The sequence below is a fragment of the Rattus rattus genome, chromosome 10 (assembly GCF_011064425.1).
Source record: "Rattus rattus isolate New Zealand chromosome 10, Rrattus_CSIRO_v1, whole genome shotgun sequence".
NCBI classification, from domain to species: Eukaryota; Metazoa; Chordata; class Mammalia; order Rodentia; family Muridae; genus Rattus; species Rattus rattus.
The window spans coordinates 59,049,533-59,077,102 of NC_046163.1; the positions used below are offsets into that span (position 1 = coordinate 59,049,533).

Consider the following 27,570-nt stretch of genomic DNA (forward strand, 5'->3'; position numbering starts at 1 on the left):
GCGCGGGTGAGAGGTCAGCAGGAAGTCGATACGTGGCCGCCGCCTGTCCCCGCCGAGGAGGCGCTGCGAGCGGAGATGGCGGCGCAGCTGAACGTAGAGCAACTTGAGGTGTCGCTCGACGGCCTCACGCTGAGCCCGGATTCAGAGGAGCGGCCCGGCGCGGAGGGTGCCCCGCTGCAGACGCCGCCGTCCTCGCCCCCCGGGGATGGACTGGGCTCCGGCACAGCGGGACAGCAGCGGGAGCCCGGGGAGGCGGCGGCTGAGGGCGCGGCCGAGGAGGCGCGGCGGATGGAGCAGCACTGGGGCTTTGGCCTGGAAGAGCTATACGGGCTGGCGCTGCGCTTCTACAAAAGTAAGCAGGTCACTCGCCTCTGCGGGGCTGCGGGCCGGCCATGCCTGCCCCACCCACCCGTGCTAGGCCGGGGTGACCGGAACGCCGTTCCGTCCTTGGTGGCACCCGGAGTTTGTCACTACCGGTCTGGCCCCTGGTCACACCCCTAAGAGACCTAGAACCCTGGTTTAGCAGCCCGTGTCGCCTGATATTGCTGGGGCGTTACACCTGGTTTAAGTTTTCTGGTTTCCATGGGCTAGAGTGGGACAAGAGCGCGCGCTTCCCGGGGCTCCTATTCTGGGATGGATTTTTTTCCTTTTTGTTGTTATTTATCGGTTTTTCTCCCAGTTTTCCACGGCTCACAACAACATTAAAGCGATTTTAAAAAACTATCTTAGTGGAAGAAAATGTATTGGGTTCCACGCTTACTTTTTCTAGCCTCAGAAACCGTGTATAGGATGTGATCATTCAGCGGTAGGGATGTGGCGAAGGATAAAATAAAATACTAAGTTCATTTATTCCCTTTTGCTTAAGTAAATAATGGCCACTGTGTTCTAGTAACTTCTAAGTGGCTAGGAAATTCTACCTTGTAAGTGAATATTGAAGACTAAGGCAAGAAGGTCTCGTGTTTTCTCTCTCTCTCTCTCTCTCTCTCTCTCTTCAAAACAAAATTGTTTTCTTCTCTAGTTAATAGAGATGACAGTCACAGTATTTGGTCAGTGGAATAGATCTTGACTAATAGTCTGATTTTTTTTTTTTAAGATATTTAAGTTCTTGAGTGGGAAAGCAAAGAGAGATAAGGGCAAATGAAACTTTTTAAAAGTGGTTGCTAGGCTCCACATGCATTCCAGAACAGCATATTTATGACAAGTTTCCCAAAGATAGTGCTTTCGGATTACATAGTTTACCAGCTAAAGTTGAGTTCACTATCATGACCCATATTAAGGTAGTTTTATTTTTAAATTAACTTTAATGTGCAAACTAGTGAAATTTTATGAAATTTTCCAGAACAATAAATGGTTCCTCTGCATTCATAGTATTTTAAAGTTTACCCTTGAACTGTTCATTGCCACAGCCCGAGGAGTTCAGCCTTTACTGTGTGGTAGCTCTCTCCGGGAGTTGGTAATGTGTTTACACTCATCACTTCATCTCTTCAGTCACCGGATTGACTTTAGAGTTTGTTATAAATAAATGGTGTCTGTATATAGCAGTGCTTGCCCTTAAAAGTTAATTTTTGGGACTTGCTTTTCAATAACATAAACTGCAAGAAACAGGGAAGAACCAACTTTAACTCTTTTTTTAAGAATATCTAGTTTTGGGCTGGAGAGATGGCTCAGCGGTTAAGAGCACTGACTGTTCTTCCAGAGGTTCTGAGTTCAAATCCTACCAACCACATGGTGGCTCACAACCATCTGTAATGAAGTCTGATGCCCTCTTCTGGTGTGTCTGAAGACAGCTACAGTGTACATATATATAATAAATAAATAAATTTTAAAAAATAAAAGAATTTTTAATTTTGTGTGTGTGTGTGTGTGTGTGTCTGTCTGTGTGTGTCTGTGTCTGTGTCTGTGTCTGTGTCTGTGTGTGTGTCTGTGTCTGTGTCTATGGCATTGCCAATGTGGATGCCGGATGCCCCAGGAAGTGTTGGACCTCCCAGAGCTGGAGTCATAAGAAGTTCTGAACTGCCTCACTTGGGTGTTGGGAATTGAACTGTGGTCCTTGGGAAGAGCGTTGTTCATTCTTTACCAATGAGATATTATTGTTGTTTAAATATCGGCCCAGACTCCAAAACCAGAAAGAACCTACTTCTAATCTTTGATTTTGCTGCATGGGTAACAAAGGGAGGGCTATTTCATCTGAGCCGATCTTATGAAAGTAGCAAGATCTGCTTTAAGAGAATAAAGCACTAAGCATGGTGTCACACACTTAATCCCAGAACTAGGGAGGCAGAGGCAGGAGGATCTCTGCGAATTTGAGGCCAGCCAGGCCAGCACAATGAAGGGACAGCCAAAGCTACATAGTGAGAGCCTGTTTAAAAACAATAACAAAACCTAAACAAACACATTAATTAACTTAAGTTGTATAATGGGCAGCAAATTTAGCATTATTTTGGATCAGGAGCCTCATTCTAAATTGTTGCTAAATAAATTCCTAGAGACTTGACTGCTAGAATCAAGTTCTACATAAAGAAGCTGGATTAGGTAACACTGGACTCACATTTAAGATTTAGTTGTCTAAACAGATTATTTTAAATTGCCTTTTGAGTGGCAAGAGTCTTTGGAGAACCCATATCAAGAGGGCTAAGTTACTAGTCACCTTACAGAAGGAAGTGCATCCATGGGGATAATTTGCTCAATTCCTAAATTAAGTGCTCAAAACTATAACCAGGCACTTAAAACAGCTGAATAGCAATTCAGAGCCACCCTTCTGTGTGAACTATTACTTGTGATAGCAGTGAAGCATTGGTGGTATATCAGGCACTAACTCTAAGAGGAAAGAGGATAGACAAGCAGAATTAACAGAAACTGTAAGGTTGCCTTTTTTCTGAGTGTGTCTGTGTGCATTTTCTGTGTGGAAGTCACAGGACAACCTTGGGTGTTGGTTCTCCTTGAAACAGGATCTCCTTTGCTGCTTTGTACACCAGTCAAGCCATGTGCCATGAGCTTCTGCAGATTTTCTTGTCCTAGCTTCTCTCCATAAGAAAGCTGTGTTTACCAAGGTCCACTATTTTGTGTTTCTTCATGTTTTTAAGAGGTCTGAACTTAGGGCCTCACGCTTGTACAGCAAATTACTGCTGAACCATCCTCCCCAGCTCCGCCCTTCATTCTAAATTGCATCTTACCTTCTGTGGACTAAATTTGGATCTTGAAAGCAAGACTATATTCTATTGAAAATAGCCGGAGAAGCCTAGGATGTAGCTCAGTTGATAGGGTGCTTGCCTATCTGGCTTTAGGACCTGGGTTCTATCAACACCACCATATAAGCAAGCCATGGTGTCACAGGCCTGAAATTGCAACAAATCTGAAGTTTAAGTGTATGCTCAGCTACAGAGTGAGTGCAAGACCACTCTGGAATAGATACATAAAATACCAGCCCACCCACTGCCAAGAAGTGTTCTGTGTTACATACTTGTAATAGTGATGATCATAAACCAACAACTCTGAAAGTGAAATGCTTGCCCAGCGTGCATAGCATAGCATACATAACTAGGCCCCGAGTTCTACCCCAGGGAATGGGACCTGTAAAATAACAGATGAGGTCCCTTATGATGAAACCGTTAGTGCTTCACTATTAGTGTCAAGGGTTTTTATACGCTTGTTGTGGATAAGGCTTGACATCAGGATACTGCTAAATGGTTAAGTCCTCTTCGCTCTGAAGAAGCATGGAGGCAAAACACCTAAAGGGCCAGCCAACACCTGCAGAGCAGGGGTGGGTTGAGGAAATAGTGCCACTCCAGAAAGGACAGTAGAGAGTGGATGGGACCGGGCATGTGTGTTTGGGAAATGGCAAACAGGAGAAAGTTGAACACAGATCCTGGATGAACTTGATGAAGTTGTATATAGTTTAGCCTTTTTTTTTCCCCCCCGGAGCTGGGGACTGAACCGGCCTTGCGCTTCCTAGGCAAGCACTCTACCACTGAGCTAAATCCCCAACCCCTTAGCCTTTTTGTTAGAGGAAGAACCAGTAAAGGTTTTTCCAAGGAGGAAAAAAATTGTTCTTAATTCTATTTTAGCAAGATTAAGCTAGGCTTTCTTAGCCTTTAATGTTAAGGTCCTAAAGAATTCCAGAGCTTTACACTTCTGAGTTGGAGTTAACTGGTTTAACTAATGGCTGTCCATGGTTGCATAGATGTAACCACATGGTTATTAGATGTCAGGTGAAAGCTGGGAACATACTATTTTACTTCATCCTCCCATGACAGTTCTATGTTATCTCTTAGTTGAGGGACCTGGCCCAGGCCATTCAGTTACTCCTTGTAAAAGGCAAGACTGATCTCTCTGTGGTTTCAGACAGTTCTTCCACTGCAAAAGGTGAAAGTAGATAGGACCCGACTTTCTGGTAAAACACTGAGGGAAGGACTCAAAAGCACTATCTAGTTACTTTATTACTTGAATGTTTTTGGCATGAAAAGATTAAGAACTAGTGGGATGGTCCGCGTTGGCTTTGTTTGACTTCGGTTACTTTACTTGCATGACTGCATGAATGTATGTGTACCACTTGTTGCCTGCTGCCTGCAGAGGTCAGAAGAAGCCATTGGGTTCCTCCACTTGGCTGTGAGCCACCATGTGGGTGCTGGGAGCCAAACCCAGGTCCTCAGAAAAACAACCAATGTTCCTAACGGCTGAGCCAATTCTCCAGCCTTTCTTACCAAGCTGTGTTCTTTAGCTTTCTAAAATCTGATGGTGTGGGTGGTTTAACTGCAGTGGTTTTGATTAGTGGAGTTGAATACCTGTTCAGGTTGGCCTTTTCTCCCATTCATATAGTTCAATTCATGTTCTTTTCTTTTTCTTTTTCTTTGAGACAGTTTATCTATGTAGCCTTGTCAGTCCTCAAACTCAAAACTCATAGTGATCTGCTTGCCTCTGCCTCCTGAGTGCTGGGACTAAAGGCGTGTGCCAACACTGCCCGGCTTTTTGTTTGTTTGTTTCTTAATTTTATTTCATCATGTGTATGGATGAAACTTGTACATGGTTTATACTTATTTTTTTATATTTTGTATTTGTTGGTGGGGGCAATGTCATGGTGCGTGATCAGAGGACAGCCTGAGTCGCTCCTTTCCTTCCACTGCGTGGGTTAGGGATCAGCCTCCTCAGGCTGGCGGATTAGCTGCTAAGCCATCTTTTTTTTTTTTTTTTTTTCATTTATTATATATAAGTACGCTGTAGCTGTCTTCAGACACCAGAAGAAGGCATCGGATCTCTTTACAGATGGTTGTGAGCCACCAAGTGGTTGCTGGGAATTGAACTCAGGACCTCTGGAAGAGTAGTCAGTGCTCTTAACCGCTGAGCCATCTCTCCAGCCCCTGCTAAGCCATCTTACCAGCTGAGTTTTTTTTAAATTTTGGTAGTCCATTTTTACTAGAATCAATTAAAAACTATTATGACTATTTTAATGGGGATTATTTAAAGATTATCATTTTACCAGATCATTTATACTGTTTTTGAATATAGGTAATAGTTTTTTGTTTTGTTTTGTTTTGTTTTTTGCCAGACTAGCTTAATTCTGCCTTTCTTTTTCTTTTATTTATCTTTCAGAGACAGTCTCACTCTGTAGTCTAGGCTGACCTTGAACTCACTGTGTAGCTAACACGTTCTCAAACTCATGGTGATCCTCCTGCCACAACTGGGATTCTAGATGTAGTGGAAGCCTGTCAGAGTCAACGATAAGGAGAACAAAGAATCTAATAATAATAATAATAATAATAATAATAATAATAATAATATACTGTTAACCTCTGATGTAGTGATATAACCTTCCTTTTACTGATGACTACACTAAGAAAGTAACTAATCCCACTATGACTCACAAATGTCTGAGATGAAATTTAAACACTATCCTGGTGATTCCAAAGCCCATGCCGAAACATGACAGCCTCAGTAGAGCAGGTGTACTTTAAATACAGCCTTTCAAAGTGTATGTGTGTAATTAATGCATGGTCCTGTTCAAAGTGATTAAAATTGTTTTTTAAGGATCATTTTTGGCTGTATATGGTGGCAGAGGCAGGCAGATCTCCTGAGCTTCTATCTAGCTTGGCTCTGCATAATGAGTTTCATGCCAGTGAGTACAACATGGTGAGATCTTGTCTTATAAACAAAGAAACAACAATAAAAATAAAGATAGTTGTTCAACAAAAACATAATCAGGCTGGGTGTGGTGATAGATGCCTGCAATCCTAGGATTTAGGGACTGAATCTGGAGAACTGGGCTACATAACAAGCTAGAACCCACCCTGGGCTATAGTAGAACACTGACTTAAAGAGAACCAGTAAAGAGTAGAGGAAGAAGAGAAAATCTTCTCTAAAGGATTTGTACTTTAAGCCCCATTGAAATTTAGTAAAATGACAATCTTAACCTATAGTTTTTATGTTATCGACGTACTCTGTAGCAAAGCTTCAATGCATTTCTAGTGCTGGAAACTGCATTCTGCCAACACCAATTGTTTTCTTTAAATTTCATTTCTTTTAGTAAAAGATGGCAAAGCCTTCCATCCAACTTACGAAGAAAAACTGAAGTTTGTGGCACTGCATAAGCAAGTTCTTTTGGGCCCATATAACCCAGACACTTCCCCTGAGGTTGGATTCTTTGATGTGTTGGGGAATGATAGGAGGTAACAGTGTTTTCTTATTTATTAATTTTATGATGTTAGAAAGAAGTATAATGTATATTGCTTAAGGTGTAAGTAGTGAACTTAGCTTCACATAACAACTGAAACACTGATTTTGCTCATAGATTCTAGATCCTATTGTGGAAGAAGTTTATTTATCTGAGCATAAGACAAGTGCAATTTTATCTGACTCTTTCTAAATAATAATAAAAGCCAGCCATTTAAAACATGTACGCCTGGGCCTGGAGAGATGGCTCAGCTGCTAAGAGCACCAGCTACTCTTCCAGGGGACCTGGGTTTGATTCTCAACAGCCCCAACCATCTGTAATTCCGGTCTCAGAATAACTGATGTCTTCTGTCTTCCAAGTGCACAGATAAACATGAGGGCAAAACACTCATAGACATAAAACTAAACATAAAAAATGCATACTAGTGATTTCCTTATTGAGACACAGAATTTTGCCAGAAAATGGAATACTTTTGTTCAGTTCAGGTTAAAAATGTAAAGAAAGGGTTGGGGATTTAGCTCGGTGGTAGAGCGCTTGCCCAGCAAGCACAAGGCCCTGGGTTCGGTCCCCAGCTCCGAAAAAAAGAAAAAAAAATGTACAAAAAATAAACTATAGATTGCTTTTTGACAAATGTGAAAAACAAAATGCACTTATGCTTTGGATTGTTGACGGTATTTAATATATCAACGTAGATTTGTTGAAACTTGAAGTTTTGAACTTTCGATTCTAGTAAAAACCTAGTTTATTTTAATTGTAATTGAGCTTTTCATATGTAGATTTAATAAAATATGATTCTCATTCTGCTACGGGAAGAAGGTAACTGTTCTTTTTATTCTTTGCAGGAGAGAATGGGCAGCTCTGGGAAACATGTCCAAAGAGGACGCCATGGTAGAGTTTGTGAAGCTTCTGAATAAGTGCTGTCCTCTCCTCTCAGCATATGTTGCATCCCACAGAATAGAGAAGGAAGAAGAAGAAAAAAGAAGGTGATGTCACAGGGCGTGGTGGCACACAGTGGGGGCACTGTGCACTGATGCTCTGCTTTCTGGAGTATGTGTTCTGGGTCAGAGATCTTCCTTCCTACTGTCCTTCACTTCTACTTCTTACTGCAGTGTTTCAGAACTCTTCATGTGAGTGGGTGGAGGGAGGAGTGGCCGCTTCCTTGTTACAACCATAGTGAACCTACAACCCATCTACAGTATTCCTCACCCTACCCCCACCCCTGAGAAGACAGTCTTGCTGCCGTAGCCCAGGTTGGCCTCCTAAATGAATGCTGGGATTATACATGTGCAGTACAACACCTGGCTACTTTTGTCCTACTACGATAAGCCTTTAACAGACTCAACTATGAATTCATCCACTCCTTCCCTCCTATTCTCTGGTGTTGGCTTTGGATCCTAGGTGGCTTATTAATTAGTTATCTCTTCTAGAATTTGGAGTAGATACTACTGAGCTCACTGTGTTTCAGAGATTCTCCCAGCACCCATGTGGAGGCTTACAGGCATCTATAACTCCAGTTCTGGAGGATCTAACACACTCTGGTAGCTTCCAGGAATGCCAGGGGTGCAAATGGCTCAGACATATGCATAGGCAAAACACCCATCTACATAAAATAAAAACTAAATTAAAAATTAGGCAGAATAGCCTAAGCGTGAGGGAGCTGTAGAAGGGCTTCACTGGATGATGCATGCCCTATAATCCTGGTACTTGGAGGCGGAGCCAGAAGATTGCTTAAAATTCAAGACCAGCCTGTTCTTCATAGCAAGTTCCAGGCTAGCCAGAGCAGCACTGTCTAAAACAAACACCCAGTGATATCAATAACATTTCATTGATAAGTAACCAAAGTAATATGTTTTGTATGCCAATGAAATTAGTTTTAATTGTATTTATTTTCTGTATATGGGTGTTTTGTCTGCATGTATGTCTTTGTATTATGGGTGTACATTGTCCTCAGAAGCCAAACAGGGTTGGTTCACCCGGCACTGGAGTTCTAGATGGTTGTGAGCCACCATGAGTGCTGGGAATCAAACCTGGGTTCTGGGAGAGCAGCCTGTGCTCTTAACCACGAGCCATCTCTCTAGCCCCCAATTTGAGTCTTTTCTAAGATGTATTCTTAGATTTCATTATACGTATGTCTGAGTATCTGTGTGGGGGTGTGCACACATGAGTACAGGTGTCCTCAGAAGGCAGAAAAGGGCATCAGATCCTCTGGAGCTGAAGGTGAGGGCTCTGGAGACTGGATTGTGGTCTCTCAGAAGGTCAGTACGAGCTCTTAACTGCAAAGCTCTCTTTCCAGTCCTCCTGCTCTACCCTTTTTTCTTACTATTTTTGTTTGTTTGTTTTGTTTTTTTTCCCCATTAAATTATTCACTTTCTTTCCTGATTGCCCACACACACGCAGTCCCTCCCTCCTTCACACAGTGTTTTTGTTTTGTTTGTTCAAGGCAGGAGTTTCTCTGTGTAGCCCTGGCTGTCCTGGAACTTGCTATTTAGACCAAAGTGATCTCGAACTCAGAGATCTGTCTGCCTCTCCCCCTCCCCACCCCCCTGGTGCTGGGATTAAAGGTGTATTGCCCCCCTTTTAATGACAAGGTCTCGCTGTATATCAACCTTCCTCTGCCTTCCTAGTTCTGAAAACCACCATGCCAGGCTAAGACTTGGTACTTACTGACAATGGAGTAATGTAGAAAGTTGATTTATGTACTGTAGTGCAGTACTGAATCAGATATAATGTCTTTCAAAGTTGCCCTTTTTTGATTCTTGCTTACTTTTGTTTCGTCATTAAAGACTGTGAAAGCACCCACTCATTCTTTTTTTTTTTTTTTTTTTTTTTTGGAGCTGGGGACCGAACCCAGGGCCTTGTGCTTGCTAGGCAAGCGCTCTACCACTGACCCAAATCCCCAACCCCACACCCATTCATTCTTGATGTAGTCATGCATGTTGTAAGATTGACTCCGTGTTTTGTTTTTACCATATAAAAGTTTGTTTCATATTTTGAGAGATTGCTATTTTCTGCAAAGATTTTTGTCTTATTTTCACTGGAAAGTGAAATATAAATGATTTAAAAATAGTTTGTGCAGAGTTCATTCTCCTCGCTCTCTACCATGTAGAAAGGCGGAGGAGGAGCGAAGGCAGCGTGAAGAGGAAGAACGAGAGCGGCTGCAAAAGGAAGAAGAGAAACGGAAGCGAGAGGAGGAGGATCGACTCAGACGGGAGGAAGAAGAGAGGCGGCGGATAGAAGAAGAGAGGCTTCGGCTGGAACAGCAAAAGTGAGTTTGCTGCTTAGATTTTATTTAAAACCGCCGCCCTGCTTCCTGGGATCTTACCTGTGTGTCTTAGACGCCTGTGACTGTGCCTGGGAAGAAGAGGTGTTGGCTCCTTTCGTGTTTACAGGGACTTTGTTTGCTCTCAGAGGATAGTGTTTTGAAATTTGGAGTTAGCGTGTGAAACCTCGAGACTAGAAGCAGCAGTTGGGGTCGTTCAGTGGTTCTGTCTTGAGTCCAGTGTCTGAGTTCTCACAATCTCTTACCATCTTAGTCTTCTCTTCTCTCTTACTGCTATCTGCAGTTTCTGTCTGCTTTGTCTTACACAAGGCTGTCTCACTTGGGAATTTTGTGATCCATTTTCCGTGTATCTGAGAGACCAGCTAGAGTCTGAGACCCGGATAAAAATTCTGAGGACCTAGGGCCTAGCTAACCCACTGTATATCAGATAGCCACTCCCAGACCTAGTGCAGGACATGGGAGCTGAAACTTCCTTCTTCAGAAAAGACTGAAAGCCACTTTCTCAGAAGGCCTGGCCTTTCAAAGAGCAGCTGGAGAGACCAGGAGAAAAGAAGGCCTTGGGGTCCAGGGATGGCATGGCAGAAAAGTTAAGCCGGAGAACTGAAGGTATGCTGAGTTCTCCTCTTTGCTTACAGCCTGTCTCTCAGAGAAACCTTCAGTGGGAGCTAGCCTCAAAGTCAGCCATGGACTCACTCTACTGTGAAGGGAGGTTTTAAATGCCATTCTCTTTTGAATTTGGAGTTGAATACCTTACCTGGGCCCAGTGTCATACTTTAGTCAGGAGTCTGTTTTTACTTAATTTATCTGTTTATTATTTAATAAGTAGATTTGAAGTCTTTGGTAAGTAGTCACATAGTTTTGAAACATGTAATTTTCTCTGAAAAAGAAATAAAAATAGGGGTTGGGGATTTAGCTCAGTGGTAGAGCGCTTGCCTAGGAAGCGCAAGGCCCTGGGTTCGGTCCCCAGCTCCGAAAAAAAAAACCAAAAAAAAAAAAAAAAGAAATAAAAATAATTGAACTAATTCAATAGAAATTGGTGTCTCCAAACAAGGCACAGTGCTGGTACAGCTGTGATCGCAGCACTCAGAGGCCGAGTCAGGGCTAGCCTGACTCTGTCTAACATGGTGTAATACGACCTTGTGCAGTGAAGGAGGGAGAGAGGGAGGGAGAGAGATCAGTAAACAAGCAGCAAGCCCCACTTTACTTACCTTCAGTGATTCTTAATAAAGGCATCTTTAAATGAACTGCTACAGTTGGTCAGGTTTTCACTGGTTTTATTCATCCTAAACAGAGCCTGTAGCACCAGTTAGCTCTTCTGCCTTGTACTGTTCTGGGTGGGGGAGGAGGGGTTAGGTAGGGAAACCATAGCCAAAGTCACTGTCCTGGGGTGTTTAGGAAGAGAAACCGTAGTCAAAGTCAAACGTCATCCATGCCCAGAGCAGTCTGTGTCTCACAGCGTCGTGGTTAGTGTTGCTGCCGCCGGACTATGTGTGCTTGAGCTCTGGCTCCTGACTCTAGCTGCAATAGAAGTCTGGGCAGTTACTGATCAACCTTATAGAGTCGTCGAAAGCTAAATGTATTGGTACATTAGAGGTCATTTTTTTTCATTACGTATTCTGGGCCTAGAATACATGCTTTTTGGTATACATTATTGGCCTGGTCATTTTTAAGTTATGAGCTATAAAATAAACAAGGACATTTTATTTTGTATGAACAGTCTCCTGTTGTCAGACTGGCTTGTATTTATTAATGTTTTTAGGCAGCAGATAATGGCAGCTTTAAACTCGCAGACTGCCGTGCAATTCCAGCAGTATGCGGCCCAGCAGTATCCAGGGAACTACGAGCAGCAGCAGATTCTCATCCGCCAGCTGCAGGAGCAGCACTATCAGCAGTACATGCAACAGTTATACCAAGTCCAGCTTGCACAGCAACAGGTATGGCGGCAGCTTGAGAGAAAGAAGCGTTGCGTTTCCAAGGAGCACAGGCTCCTTCCTACCAGTCAGGAATGAATTGTGCATTAGCCGAGGTATGAAGGAGCTCTTCGGTTGATCCTTCAGGCAGTCTGTTTGACGTTGTGTTGGCAGTTACAACAGAAAACGCAGGATCTTGACCTCAGAAGATGTACTTTACACTGTCACAGGGCATGTGGGGGTTGTATAGGTGTCATGACCGTGAGTCTGGTGTGGACTGTTAACAGTGCCCCTGGAACCATGGGGACCTGGGTAACTAGCCATAGTGCAAGCATTTTTCAGACAAAACGTCAATAAGGCCAGAGGCTGGTTCCCCAAAGCTGGGGCAGATCCAGATCCATTGTACTTCATGACAGCTCGTACTCCTTCTCCAGCATCCTGTTCCTAAATATTTGCTTCAACGTTTAGGTAGTTTGAGCTGGAGAGATGGCTCAGGTGATTGTGGTAGTCTCAACTAAAGTTTCAGGAGAAAGTGGTTTAAGTGAAAGACACGGGAGGAGTCTGGTGCTTGGCTTCTGTCCTGGCTCTGCCATTATCATTCGACTTTTCTGACGTGTCACTGCTGCTCCGATGTCCTGCTTTCTCTCTGCTCTGTGAGAATAAGACACACGGTCAAGGTTTAACCTCACAGGATGATAAAAGGAAGAGAAGGATAGTAGCTAGGTGTTGTGTGTAACCTGTAATACCAGCTACCCAGGTGGCTGAGAGCTCAGGCTAGTCTGGGCAGCTTAGAAGGACCCCATTTCCAAGTTAAAAAGGGGAGGAATGGGATGGATGGAAAAAGGTAAATTAATTAATTTATAAATGCTCACTATATTGGGTTGTGACACTTTTTGAAAAAGTCAACATACACACATTATATAGTAATAATTTTTAAAATTATAAAAGTAGACATTTTTAAAATAAAATGACCTCTCTTCCTGGTCTTAGAAATCAGTGAGATGTTAAAAGGCTCCATAGGTTTTGTGTAATCCACGGGAGGACCAGAAGGTGTTGAACCAGTTTAATAAGCATCCCTCTTGCATAGCCTTTTCCTACTTTATCACCTCCTTCACCTTTTTCTGCTTAGTTGATAGGCATTGAGGTAATAGGATTGCTGTTAAATATTGTCCTGTTCACAGGCTGCTGTCACTTTATGAGGAGAAAGTCGTTCTGGTAGGATAAATTCAAAAATGGGACAAAGCCACAATTGAAATTAGTCTGATCAAATTCTGATTGGTTGTTTCTGGGACTAGATAGATCCAGTAGGCTACCTGAGAATTGAGCCTCACAGTTCACTAGCACTCGGGTTCTTTTTTTAGAGTTACTGATGAATTTTACATAAGGAGAAGGAAGAAATAGAATTTACTACTCTGAAGTATTAACTTTTGTGTAAATACTGAACAGAACTGCTGTGCCTGTCCTTTTAGTGTTATAGGTGCCTAGCGTGTCTATTGTATTGTTCTGTACCCTGTCTCTTTGGGGGTGGGGGGAGGTGGGCAGGGGTTGTTTGTTTTTTGTTTGTTTTAATTTGGTTGGGTTTTTTTGTTTTGTTTTTTTCAAGACAAGGTTTCTCTGTATGACAACCCTGGCTGTGCTGGAACTCATCCTGTAGATCAGGCTGGCCTCAAACTCACAGAGACCCGCCTGCCTCTGCCTCTGCCTCTCATTGCTGGGATTTTTAAGGCATCACCACTACTACCAGTAGCCTTAAGCTGCTTCTGTAGCCCAGGCGGAGACTCTAAACCCTGCCTCTAGGGGACTGGGATTACACGCAAGCACTGACATAACCAGATCGCATTGTGCCTTTTAAGACTTCCCCCAAAGTATGTTTTTTTAAAAAAAAAGTTGTATAAATAATTTCAGCCTGCTGTATCTAATGAATAAATGTCCTGGTCAGTGACAGCCAGAGAAGGGAGTTTATTGATTTTACTGGAGAGTGAGTTTAACTCCAAGAATGTTTTCTCTTCCTCCACCATCATATAATGTTTTGAATGTACTGACTTGTTTTGGTTGCATGCATTTTTTTTTTTTTTTGAATAGCTGATGTTTTTCCTTGGAAGTGATTTAGAATCTAATTCTTGGAGGATTTTTTTTAAAGTCTTGTGTTTTATGTAGTGGCATAGAGAGGTGTTTAAACCTAGCCCTGGAGAATCAGACAGATGGTTTCAGGCCAGTCTATACGGAGAGTTCAAGGTCAGCCAAGGTTGCATAGTGAGACCCTATCTTTGGGTGACAGTGGCAGGAGCTTTAGGTAGATCATCACATCACCTGCACAGTCAAGAGCAAAGAGAGATGCTGCTTTCAACTGGGTTTCCCTACTCACACAGCTCAAGACCCCTACCTAGGGAGTGGTACTGCCCACCATGGACTGGGTCACATCAATTGATGTTATAAAGACAGTTGCTCACAGACATTTCCACAGGCCAATCCAATCCAGTATAAACAATGTTTCACAAGACTTTTCCTAGCAGATTCTAGATTATATCAAGTTGACAATTAAACCAACTTGTATGGTGAGTCATCTTATCAGCCATCAGGAATTTTTTTTGAGGGGAAGGTTTATTTATTTTATGTATATGGGTGTTTTACCTGAATGTATGTCTGTGCGTGTGTATATACCTGATGACCGCATAAACCAGAAGAAGGCATCAGAACCCCGGAACTTGAGTGGCAGATGCTTGTGAACCACCGTTTGGATGCTAGAAACTGAATGTGGGTTTTCTAAAAGAGCAGTCAGTACTGTCAGCCATTGAACTCTCTCTCCAGCTCCTACAATCTAAGTCCATACTAGTTAAGAATTATGTCTTTGTTTCCCATGAGTAAGTTGTTTTATTTCTCTTAAGTACAGAAAACTTTGTATGTTTAATAAAAACACTGCAGTTCATAACATAAAATCTTGAATTTCAGCTAAGATATATGTCATGACAGTCATGGGCAGCGTGTATGTGTTCTGTGTTCAGAACCAAGGCTGTGTGGAAGTTGACTTCGTGCAGCCGAGTAGAGCTCAGCTCTATCTCAGATTTATTATATTTTAATTTTGAATGGATTTGTAGTCCTCAGAAACCCGGTACTGTTGCCAGATTTCATGACGACTCCCCCCACCCCACCCCACCCCACACATACATATTCAGTTCTGTGGCCTCCGTATGGATTTGTAACCCAGTTTAAAAACCTGAGTGCTAGCCAAGTTCTCTACCACTGAGGGCTATATTCCCAGTCCTCTTTTTATATTCCCAGCCTGGCATTTTGTATCTTAGCCTGTTCTTGAACTTGCAATCTTCCTACCTTAATCTTCCGAGTATCAAATTTCTTTTCTTTGTACTTTCTCTTTCCCTGCTTCAGGTTCAAGACCCTGCTGCCTCAGCCTCCTAAGTGCTGTGATTATAGATTGCAGCACTGAACCCTGACCATTATAAAATTTTAAGTGAGAAAATACATTGACCTTTAACTTCATTATTGTAACTTTTTTTTTTTTTTTTTTTTTCTTTTTTTTTTTTTTTTTTTTTTTGGAGCTGGGGACCCAACCCAGGGCCTTGCGCTTGCTAGGCAAGCGCTCTACCACTGAGCTAAATCCCCAACCTGTAACTCTTAACTCTTAGATCAGTGTTCTTTGCTTGTTTTGTTTCTTGGTTTTTCAAGACAGGGTTTCTTTGTGTGGTCCTGTCTGTTGGAGAACTAACTATCTAGACCAGGCTAGCCTAGAATTTATAGAGATCCTCCTGCCTCTGCCTCCAAGTGCTTAAACTAAAGGCATGCGCCACCACCATCTGGTTAGACCAATATTTTTTTTTTCTTTTTTTCGGAGCTGGGGACCGAACCCAGGGCCTTGCACTTGCTGGGCAAGCGCTCTACCACTGAGCTAAATTCCCAACCTAGACCAATATTTTTTACAACTTGATTGATAGTTTTATTAAAATTTAGGCTGAATGTGGTGGCACAAGCCTTTAATCTCAGCACTTGAGAGGCAGATACAGGTGTAAGGCCAGCCTGGGCTACTGAAACCTTGTCTCAATCAATCAGTGGATAGATGGATGGATGGATGGATGATGGATGGATGGATACACACTCACACTGTATTAAAATATTTTTCGTTGGAGCCAGGGCTGTGAGTCAGTGATGAGCATCTGCTGAGACTGACATTAGGCTCCATAAAACCCAAATTAAATTTCTCAAAATATTGTGATTATAATCTTTCTATGAATATTTATTTCTGTCCATATTAGAATAGTTGTCCATGTATGAGGGTTTTGTTTGCTACTTTATAAATCTATCAAACTCACCAATTACAGCTTCTGTTTTTGTGACTCTTCTGTGGCCATTTGTTTCTTTGAAGTGTAATTTTCAATTTCTGTATTTTTTTTTCCCCCGGAGCTGGGGACTGAACCCAGGGCCTCTGCCACTGAGCTAAATCCCCAACCCCAATTTCTGTAATTTTAATTTCTGTAATTAAAGGTGAGGATGAGGAGAAGGTTCAAGTGTTATTCTTGGTTTTTAACCCCCACTTCAGCCTCTTGAAGTGCTGTGCTGGCATATTTAGTGTATCCAGTTTTGTAGTGTGAAAGACAGAGTGTCTCTGTATCCCTGATTGGCCTGGCACTCACTCTATAAATCAGGCTAGCCTTGCACTCAGAGGTCTGCCTGACTGAATCGTGAGTAGTGAAATTAATGGCATACATCATCATCCCTGCCTGTAGTTGGAATTTTACTAAAAACAAATTTTCTTCTATCTAGTTTTAAGAATATCTGTCACTGCTGGGCATGATGGCACATGCCCTTAATCTCAGCCCTCAAAGAGGCCAGTGGCATACTACCGTACTTAATTTTTGCCCTTAGTAGTTTTAGCTGAGATTGAATGTTTAATCATGTTTAGTTGTCAGTGGGTGTTGTATTAATATTTGTTATAGATATGGTAAAACTGGAAAAAGTAATTTCTTAGAATGCTTTGGTGTAGAGCAAATGCATGGTGTCAGACTTCACTCCTAGGCAAATGTTAGCCTTTCTGATAAGAGCATCCTAACTTTTTCTCAATTCGTAGGCAGCATTGCAGAAGCAGCAAGAAGTAGTGGTGGCTGGGGCTTCACTGCCTGCGTCAGCAAAGGTGAACACAGCTGGAGCAGGTGATCCCCTGCCAGTGAACGGACAGGCCAAGACCCACACTGAGAATCCCGAGAAAGTCCTGGAGCCAGAAGCTGCAGAAGAGGCCTTGGAAAATGGACCCAAAGGTATGGATTGGCCCACGTATTTACCCACCCAGATGTCACTCTTAGGCCCTGTGAAAGTGAGCGTCAGGAAGAGAAGCTGAAAGCTTTGAGAACACTTACGTGAGTGAGTGTGAGCCCAGCACCTTTGCTCTTAGAATCTGCATCTCGTGCTCTCGATGACGCAGACATGGAGATGAGGGCTAGGGACCCAGCTCTGTCAGAGAGGGCAGTGCTTAGTGTTCACAAAGCCCTGGGTTCAGTTTGAGGCGCCACATGAAACTGGTGAGTGCCACACGTCTGTTATCTCAGCAGAGATTTGCTGTTTAGACGTCTGCCGAATTCACCAGCTTCATGCAGCTTTTGTTTTTGTGATCTTCTGAGACCGTTGGTTTCTTTGAAGTGTAGTTTTCCTAATTTTAATTTTCAGTAGTTAGAAGTAAGTTAGAAGTAAGCCCACTTCAGCCTGTGAGCGCTCTGCTGGTTGAAGCGGGTGTAGGTAAGGGGGATTTCTGAAACTCCTCCTGACTGACCTTGACTTTTCAGAACAGTAACAGCTCCAGAGGAGACTTCTGTAGTCTTACCAGAGTCTTCACCAGATTTGTTCCACAGTTCCTGATTTATTGTGTGAGTGTGCGTGTGCACACAGAGGGTCAGAAGACACCTTGAAAGCTTGATTCTCCTTCTCTCTGCCGTGTGGACTCTGAATAACCTTAAGTAATCAAGCTTGGTGGCAAGTGCCTTTACCCGCTGAGGCATCTCATTGGCTTTGTGTTTGGTTCTCCTTCTCCTCCTCCTCCTTCTCCTTTCTTCTCTTCCTCATCTCTCTTTTTTCTTGGAGACAGGATCTTGCTGTGTAGCCCTGGCTGGCCTTTAACTTAGAGCACTGTCTGCCACCAACGTGAGTGCTGGGGCTAAAGGGGCACATTCACCACCACAACTGTTGATTTGTTTTGTGGCAACTCAGGATGGCCTTCAACTCACTATATAGCTGAAGGTGACTTTGAGTACTAGTTCCTGCTTTCTGTAGTGCTAGTGACTGAAACCAGGGCTGTGTCTGTGCTAGGCAAGCTCTCTGAACTGAGCTACATCCCTAGCCCTCCAAGGGTTTGCAAATGAGAGGAAATCTTGTTAGTGAATCTGATTGTCCTACCTGGAAAACCTGCTGAGTTCTGCAGTGCACATGAATGTACTCAGCACCAAGATATTTGCCCTTTCCTTGTGAGCTCCTCCGTAGTTCTAATGCTATCCAGGGTTATCTGTCTCTCTTAGCTCTTTTCAGAAAAGCCTTAGAACTTTAAGATATCCAGAGGTTAAGAATTTTCACAGGTAGAATTAAATGAAAGCAGACTGTTAGGAAACCTCACTTGTAAGATTGTGGATTCTGTTTTATTGAGGGGGTCTGATGACCTCTGAGTACCTGTGACCTTCTTGGATATTATAATAACCCAAGAAGCTTTTCTGTTCCCTTCCATCCTTGGCCTAAGCTAACCAACCATATTGCCCTTGCAGTCAGATGTTCTCTGCAGGGTAAGAACCCTTTGGCCTCAGCTTTTGTAAATCCTGTTGCCTTTAGACTCTCTTCCAGTGATTGCAGCTCCTTCCATGTGGACAAGACCACAGATCAAAGACTTTAAAGAGAAGATTCGGCAGGATGCAGATTCTGTGATTACAGTCCGGCGAGGAGAAGTAGTCACCGTTCGAGTCCCCACTCATGAGGAAGGATCATACCTCTTTTGGGAATTTGCCACAGACAGTTATGACATTGGGTTTGGGGTTTATTTTGAATGGACAGACTCTCCAAACGCTGCTGTCAGTGTGCATGTCAGTGAGTCCAGTGATGACGAAGAGGAGGAGGAAGAAGGTAGGCCTTGGTTCACATCCAGTCCTGCTAACACTCATAGACAGGAAGTGCTCTGTTCAGGGGTGGGATAGTGGGTGAAAAGACTCTGAGAAAGGCCTGCCTGTCACAAAGGCCCTAAACATGAATTTCTCTAAAATGCCAAGAAAGTCTGTTTGGTTCTGAGTGTTGTTTTACTTCAGTCTAGTGTGTTGGGAAGCTAAGTATGTGAAGACCCTTAGAGGAGCGGAGTTGTTTGTATATTTTGTTTTTGAGACAGGACCTTACTTTCTTGTCCAGGCTGGTCTTGAACTGGTGAACTCAAAACAGCCCTCTTCCTCACTCTCCCTAGTAGCTGGGACTACTGGTGTATGCCACCATGCCCCAGTTTGTAAAGGTTTGAAAGAGCAAGTAAGAATTCTTGCCAACAAAAGAATTTATATTTCTGATAACAACGTTTTTGTTTGAAAGACAGGATCCCTCTGTTAATTTGAGGACAGCCTGGTCTACAAAAAAAAAAAAAAGAGCTCCAGGACAGCCTGGGCTACACAGAGAAACCTTGTCTCAAAAAATCAAACAAACGAAACACCAAAGCAAACAAACAAAAATACAAAGACAGGAACCTCCTGTTTGAGTCCCAAGTGCTAAGATTATAGGTGTGAGGAGGAGCCACCATGGGTGAGACAGGACTCCATGGAGCCAGAGCTGTCCTTAATTTACTGTATAGTGATGGATGGCCTGGTTTTCCTGCCTCTGCCTCCCAAATGCTAGGTGAAACATTGTCTGTAGTGGGTCAGATTGGCACAGGCAGGCCTTCACCCAGGAGGCAGAGGCAGGTGCATCTCTGTGAGTTTGGGGGCCCATCTGATCTATATAGTGAAGTCCAGGACATCCAGGGCTGCTATACAGGAAAACCCTGTCTCAGAAAACCAAACAACTGGCTGGAAAGATGGCTCAGTGGTTAAGAACGCTTGACTACTCTTGTAGAGGTCCTCAGTTTAATCAGTTCCCAGCAACCACACGGTAGCTCACAACCATCAGTAAAAAGGGTCTGATGCCCTGTTCTGGTGTGTGTGAAGGCAGCTACAGTGTACTTACATACATAAAAATGAATAAATCTTTTAAAAAAAATTTTGGGGGGAAAAACCCCAATAACAACAAAAAGTTGTGTGTAAATAAAGAAAATTCACCAGATTTCAGCCACTCTGCTCATTGGAAATCACTGTTTTATGAGAGTGTGACTTCATTCCTCTCAGTCTCTCGGTAAACAATCGGGAGTTTGTAAGACCTTAGTAAACTGTCTTGGTCTAAGAAATAAGTTAAAGGCTGTATCGATCTTTGAGAAGCCGCCCTCCTCAATTTTGTTAGCTGAAAAAACTAGAACTTGGGACATTTCTACATGCTGAGTTAGCCGAATTGAAGCTGACACAGGTCTGCAGGGCCAGCCTATGAGAACGGCTGAGCTCCCTGCTTCCACTTTTGAGGGCTAACCGAGCTGTCGGGTGGCTTATAAGAAGCCCTTGTTCTTGTTAAGGGTACTATAGTAGTTCACGATGATGGTGTTGGGATAGGTTTAAGAGCTGTGCTTGGAACGGACATGAGTCCATTTGACTTTAACACCACTGGGCTCACTTGGAATCATACCGAGCTGTTAGACCATAAGTGGGTCTTGAAATCCATTTAGCATGTAGTTTAAAGTTGAAATTTCAAAGACAGATGTTGTTATGTACCATTTTTATGTGAACTGCCAAGTGTCCCAGGCATCGAAGTACATCTTGCAGACTGTAATCAGAAGATTAAAGTCCTTAATTAAATATCAAAACATGTCCCGCCTTGTCTTTCGAGGCTTTTTTTTTTTAAATGACCAGTGTGTCACTGTGTTGCCCTGGCTATCTTAAAACTCACTATGTGGACCAGGCTGCCCTCAAACTCAAATCACTTTGCCTGCCTCCCAGGTGCTGGGATTAAAGGTGTGCACCACCACTAGGTTGGCATGTTGTTGTGTGCACCACCATGCCTGGCTTGTTTTTAAGATTTTTAAAGATTGACTTTTTATTTTAGTTGAGGGAACGTCTTGCCTTCTGTATGTTTTTGTACCACATGTACCACATGCTTGCAGAGGTCAGGCCTTCTGGAACTGGAGCATAAAGAATCGTGAGCTGCTCTGTGGATGCTGCCAACCGACCTTTGGTCCACTCCAAGAACAAGTTATCTTAATGGCTGAGCCAATTCAAGGGCTCTGACATTTTGTTTTTAACAATGTTGATTCCTAAGTTCTAGGAGCAAAGTGAGACATTTCCCACAATGCTTACCTAAACCAAAAGGTGGAGGAGGGGGGCAAGGAAAGGCAGAATCGGAACAGTTTAGCTGCGTGTACTACCTGCATCCCAGCAGCATGGGCCAGCAGCTAAGCCTGTGCTATGTGCCAGCCTTTCTCATACAATACACGACTGCTGCAGGTGTGTAGAAAGGAAAGTGTGTGTTTCTCTGAAGGAGCTTCTGTGAATGCTTAAGATTCCTGTGAGGCGAGTTTTCAGTGGTGGGTCTGTGCTTTCTATGCACAAGATCCCGAACACCACAAAAACAAGGAAGGAGGGGACAAAGTTAGTCCTTGGCTCTGGCTGGATGTGATTATCCTCACCTGTCAGCTCGGCACTGAGGAGGCTCATGCTGGAAGATCATTATTTGATACCAGCTTGGGCATCATACATAGTGAGTTTTAGGCCAACCTGGGCTACTAAGACAGACTGTCTCAAAAACTAAGGACAAAGGGCTAGAGAGATGACTCAGCAGTCAACAGCATTCCCTCCTTCACAGGACCCCGGCTTCATGCCCAGTACCCGCATAGTTGTTTATAACTGCCCATAACTGTAGTTCAGAAGAACTCTGCAGGCACCGGGCATACACTCTTTATACAGACATATATGCATACATGCAGGTCAAAAGTCCATCACATAAAATAAAATGCATCTTTTAAAAAGGAAGGAAAGAAATTGCTCTGTTCTGAGGTTTGGTTGATGTTCTCTTGTCCTGCCCATTAAAGACTTTTAAAAAGAAAATTACTTCCTACTTTCTGTTCTGAACCCCTAGCTGATAAGTTTGGGAATTATTGACACTGGGGCAATAACTGGTAGAAGGAGCTGGAGTGATGGCTCAGGCACTTACTATTCTTGTAGGGTATCCGGGTTCAGTTCCCAGCACTGATGCAGGCTTAGAACTGCCTGCACCATCAGGTAGGGGTTCTGACACCTCCCTCTGGTCTCCTCACACACCTGCTTATATAAGGTACACATACTGATAGATAGGCACAAATATATAAATAAAAATGAGATATAAGGCAATCTTAAGGTTTTATGAAAAGAGAACTGGTAAAACATCTGAGGTTCTTTAACCTTGGCTCTGCTGTATGTGTCTTGAAGGGAAAGTGGGGTTGCCTACTCATACACTGTTTCTAACCATTCCTAAACACTGATCCATTCAGATCTCCATTGGAGCAGGAATGGTGAGATCTTACTAATTCTAAGAACTGTTCCACTAAGAATGAACCTGTGTGGAGACTTAGCTCACTTGTGCCCCATTGATGTGTCCACCTGTGCATTGTGTAGTGCATGGAAGAAGAGTCCAGAGTAGTAAGTAATGCAGCCTTGGCTGGTCTTGAACTCACTTTGTAAACCAGCCTGGCCTTTGAACATTCAGCAATTTCTTCTTCCACTGCCTCCCCAATTGCTGAACTTAAAATGTGCACATCACACCCAGCTGACATTCGGATTTTTGTCTATGTGGTGGTTTGGTTTTTCTCCCTTACATTTGGAAAGATAGAGTTTGTTTTGTTTTCTCTAAAGAAACAGGGCTGACAATCACCCCTCTGCTGCAGTTCTCTAGTTTATTGATTTTTTTATGTCCCAGTGGTTTGCTTAAATTGATGAAAGATGAGGCTGGAGAGCTGAGTGGTTAAGAACAGTCAGAGTTCTTCCAGAGAACCCACATTCAGTTCCCAGCACCCATATCCTGGATTTCATAGCTCCTATAACTATAGCTCCAGGAATTGCATAGCCCTGTCTTAATAAAGGGCCGCCCGCCACTGCTCCTGTTGGTTCTGTACACACATGGCATACATCCACACACATACACACACACAACACACACATATCACACACAGACACAAAACGCACAACACACACATACACACAAAACACAACACACACATATCACACAAAACATACAACACACACATATCACACACAACACACATATCACACACAAAACACACAACACACATATCACACAAAACACACATCACACACAAAACAACACACATATCACACACCCAAAACACACAACACACATATCACACAAAACACAGCACATCACACACAAAACAACACACACATATCACACACAAAACAACACATCACACACAAAACACACACACATGTCACACACATACACGCACATACACACACACACACAAATTAAATTATTTTAATTTTTGAAAGATACATTATTTACCTAGCTCAGTAGTCTTTAGTTCTGTGGATGTAACAAAATTGGGTATTGAGTTAATGAACTAGTTTGTTTCTTGGATATCTTCATAGAGTATATTTTGAGTGATCCTTTAACCTTCAATTGTAAGTAAAATCCTTTTTTTTAAAAGATTGATTTTTATTTGTGGAAGCATGTGTCTGGAGATCAGAAGAAGGTGTCAGAGTGCTGAAGCTAAGTTAGAGGTGTATGTGAGCCACGTGATTTAGATGCTGGGAACCAAACAGGTCCCCTGAAATGTAGCAAGTATTCTTGACCATTGAGCTTAACTTGACTCTAGCCCCACATAAAAACATTTAGTTGAAGGCATTACTGTAGTGAAGCTAATTTTATTTGGGCCTCTTGGGGTGCTGAGATTTTGTTTGGTTTATGAGATGGGGTTTCATCACTGCTGAGGCTGATGTGTAGGCAGAGTGGCCTTGCATCCACAGAATGCCCTGCGTCCCTTCCTCTAGGATTACAGGTCGCACCTCCACACCTGTTTTGAGGGGTTCTCTTTTGATTCGGGATTTCACACCTGGCCCAAGTAGCTCTCTTACTTACTGTGTAGTCTAAGTTGGCCTTGAATTTATGATAGTCCTCCTGCCTCAGTTTCCCTTGTGCTGGAATTATAGGTGTGAGCCACCATGTCAGTGTCTCCTCTTACCACCCCCCTTCTCTAAGCTTTCAAACATTTAGAATTACCACCCTCCCACCCCCCAAGGATTTCACTGTGTAGCTTTGGCTGTCCTGGAAAGACCAGGCTGCCTTTGAACTCATAGAGCTCTGCCTGCCTCTGCGCCCAAGTACTGGGATTGCAGGTGTGCACCACCACTATTGGCTAGTTTCCCCAGTTTTTAACTTTTTTTTTTTGAAGATTTATTCATTTATTATATATAAATACACTGTAGCTGTCTTCAGATACACCAGAAGAGTGCATCGGATCTCTTTACAGATGGTTGTGAGCCACCATGTGGTTGCTGGGAATTGAACTCAGGACCTCTGGAAGAGTAGTCAGGTGCTCTTAACCGCTGAGCCATCTCTCCAGCCCAGTTTTTAACTTCTTTTTTTTTTTTTCTTTTTTTCGGAGCTGGGGACCGAACCCAGGGCCTTGCGCGTGGTAGGCAAGCGCTTTACCGCTGAGCTAAATCCCCAACCCAGTTTTTAACTTCTTAAATTGTATATTTTGCTTATCTTAATGTACCAGTATTGATGCCAGTAATGGTAAGTTTGTCTGTAATTATTCATATTTCAGAAGTTTTTACCTAATTTTCCAAGATCAACTCCAAGATGTCACATGATATAATTTGTTTTATTTCCTTAAATTTCTCTTGAGAGCTTTTCACACTTTTAAAATTCCTGGCTGAGCATTAAAATACAGTTAATTGATGTTGCCAGGGTTCACCTTTTTCCTTGAGGTTGTTTATATGTAATATGATAGACTGAGACAGTTTGGAATAATTATCTCATTCTTACAGACAATTAGTGTTTCTTTCCTAACTTGATAATTGCTTTAGCCCAGGAAACCACTAACAGCAAGAGTCTTGATGAGAGCTCGTTCTTTATCCATGTATTTCATCCCTGTTAAACAGGACTAGGGGCACTGACTGAGATTGTGGCTGCCTCTGTGTACCTCTCTACTGTGGTTTTTATATTTAAGATCTATAGAAGCTATAGTCTGCCTAAGCTACCTTCTGCCATTCCTAACATGAAGGCAGACTCGTTATAGGAAATCAGCAGAGTTTTCTTCAGTGTTCCATGGCTGAGATTGTTATAGATAAGGAAGGAGTTAGGACCTGGATAGATAGAGAACGGGAAAAATAAGGCCAGTAGTGTGAGCAGCAAGGACACAGGAGGCTACCTCTACCCTGTGTCTGTCTGTCTGTCTGTCGCTGCACTTTCAGAGCCCGGCAGCTGCACATAGTGGTAGTCAGGAATTCGAGTGAGTGACAGCACATGCCACACATGCGGGCACAGTTGAGACTGATTTAAGAGAATCTCTAACAAACAATACCTCAAAGCATGTAGTTTCATTGTTGATGAGTGAGGTGATATTCCTGGGTCTAACACTTGACTTGTGTCTTCTGTTCTTTCTCACTATCTCACAGAAAATGTCACTTGTGAAGAGAAAGCCAAAAAGAATGCCAACAAGCCTCTGCTGGATGAGATTGTACCTGTGTACCGGCGGGACTGTCATGAGGAAGTGTATGCAGGCAGCCACCAGTACCCAGGGAGGGGAGTCTATCTCCTCAAGTTTGATAACTCCTACTCTCTGTGGAGGTCCAAGTCAGTCTACTACAGAGTCTATTATACTAGATAAAGCTGGTGTTAGAGTCGGGAGTCTGGGGTTGAGCAGAAGATGACATTTAATTTCCTTTGACTTTTGTGGCGCATAGGAGTCAGTGTTTACCTTCTCGATTGTGTTCTGATGGTTTATGAACTCTTACTGAGAACCAGGATTCCCTGAGACTCGTTAGCGTTAATGCTCTGATGTTAAAAGCAGTTCTGAAGACTCATCTAGCCCTTGGGTGCTGACCAGCAGAGCCGCTCGTGGATATTGGAGTTACAAGAGCTACATGTTAATATTCAGTCTCCAAAATAAACATCCCGGCGTTGCCCTGACCTGGCTGGTGGGTGCACTGCTGTCTGTTCCGTGCGTTGTACAGAGCCACGGTTAGAGCCGTAACTGGGAACGCTTCTGCACTAGTCTCCTCCTGTGCAGCTGGCCTTGACTGGAGTGCAACAGTTTGAGACTTAAAAGCTCAAGACTTGACAGGTTATAGTAGAAAAGAAATGGCCTCAACGTGATCTCACCTGAGTGTCCACGGCTGTTTTTGCTTTGGGTACAACTGTTTAGTTAGTCATGTTACAGAGAATTATTTTCTGAGAGAATTACAGCTTAGAATATTCAAGCCCAGTAGGTGATTGATGTGTAGAGATTCACAGAAGGCCTCAGCACCCTTCCCACCCATCCTCCGATTCTCAGGCCTTTTCTTCCATCTGCCATTCACACTACTGCTAACAAAACAACTATTGATTTTGTTTTGATAGAGTTTTGTGGAACATCTCAAATTGAAACTATTTTCTGTAAAAAATAACATAGCCAGGAGTTTTATAAACTCAACTGGTACCTACTGAATTAAAATATGCAAAATCACTTTAGTGTAATTCAGCATTTGAAGAGTGCCGCTGCACTAATAGGAAGTCACTGCCAGAGACAGTCCGAATTTCTTTCTGTTCCTTATGAGGGCACAAACCACCCCACAGTCCCGGTGGAGCTGCAATCTAGAGAAAATTGGAAACGCACATGCTTAAATGTTACAGCTTAATCTGTCTTATGTCTTACTGGTGGAAAAAGGAACATCTTCAGTTTTCTCATGGAAACAAGTCCACGTTCACTGCTTCCCATCTGTGTGAGAGGTTAAGTATGTAAAGGGAGGGTAGTATAGACAGAAAACGACACAGTGTACGCCCACTGCTGTATTGCCTCTGAAGTCTAAGGTTTAGTTTTGACATCACGGGTCCCTTCCAGGGGCCCCACTGGCCAGCTGCAGTGTGCACAGGTCACTACATCAGGCTGTGTGAGGTTTTCATTTGCTGCCTTTCCTTCTGTTTATAATACCTGGTTTATAGGTTCTCTTTTGTTTGTTAAGAAACTGGATTATTTTCTTCTAACCAATGCTTAATTTGTGTTTTTGAATTTTCACTCGGAAGTAGTCAAATGTCTATGCTGTTACACCCAGAATATTCATTAGGCCCCACAGCTCTTCTGTATATATAGAAACCACAGAGTTAGGATTTTTTTTTTTAATGAGAAAAATACTGTATTTAAAATGTAAAATAAACTTTTAAAAAGCAAGCACTAATATATATTTCTTTCAGCCTTTGATTACAATTTTGTCCTTGCACATGTTAAGATAAATTATCTTCTAAAAATCTTGTTCTTGGGAGCAGTGTATGTCACTTTACATAGCAGTTTCTGTCACATGTTCATATCTGAACATTTTGGTTCTAGACTTTTTTATTGCCTTTGGCTGTCGATTAGTACCATACAAGTGCGATTTCAAAAAGATCTTGAAAGTAATATATTTAATCAATTAAAATGTTTGTCTGCA

General features: G+C 42.8%; 1 protein-coding gene across 1 annotated transcript; it reads left to right on the top strand.

Moving 5' to 3' along the window:
- Acbd3 (acyl-CoA binding domain containing 3) lies at positions 1 to 27,570 on the top strand. The gene is made up of 8 exons (XM_032914768.1): positions 1 to 352; positions 6,518 to 6,659; positions 7,507 to 7,647; positions 9,771 to 9,929; positions 11,704 to 11,878; positions 16,932 to 17,118; positions 18,671 to 18,958; positions 25,564 to 27,570. Exons 1-8 carry the CDS (start codon positions 76 to 78, stop codon positions 25,773 to 25,775), a joined length of 1,581 nt encoding a protein of 526 aa, XP_032770659.1. The 5' UTR covers positions 1 to 75; the 3' UTR covers positions 25,776 to 27,570.

Coding starts and splice junctions, on each gene's coding strand:
- Acbd3 (XM_032914768.1), top strand. CDS start 76: ATGGCGGCGCAGCTGAACGTAGAGCAACTTGAGGTGTCGCTCGACGGC. Junction 6,660..7,506: donor GTGTTGGGGAATGATAGGAG/GTAACAGTGTTT, acceptor TATTCTTTGCAG/GAGAGAATGGGCAGCTCTGG. Junction 11,879..16,931: donor TCCAGCTTGCACAGCAACAG/GTATGGCGGCAG, acceptor CTCAATTCGTAG/GCAGCATTGCAGAAGCAGCA.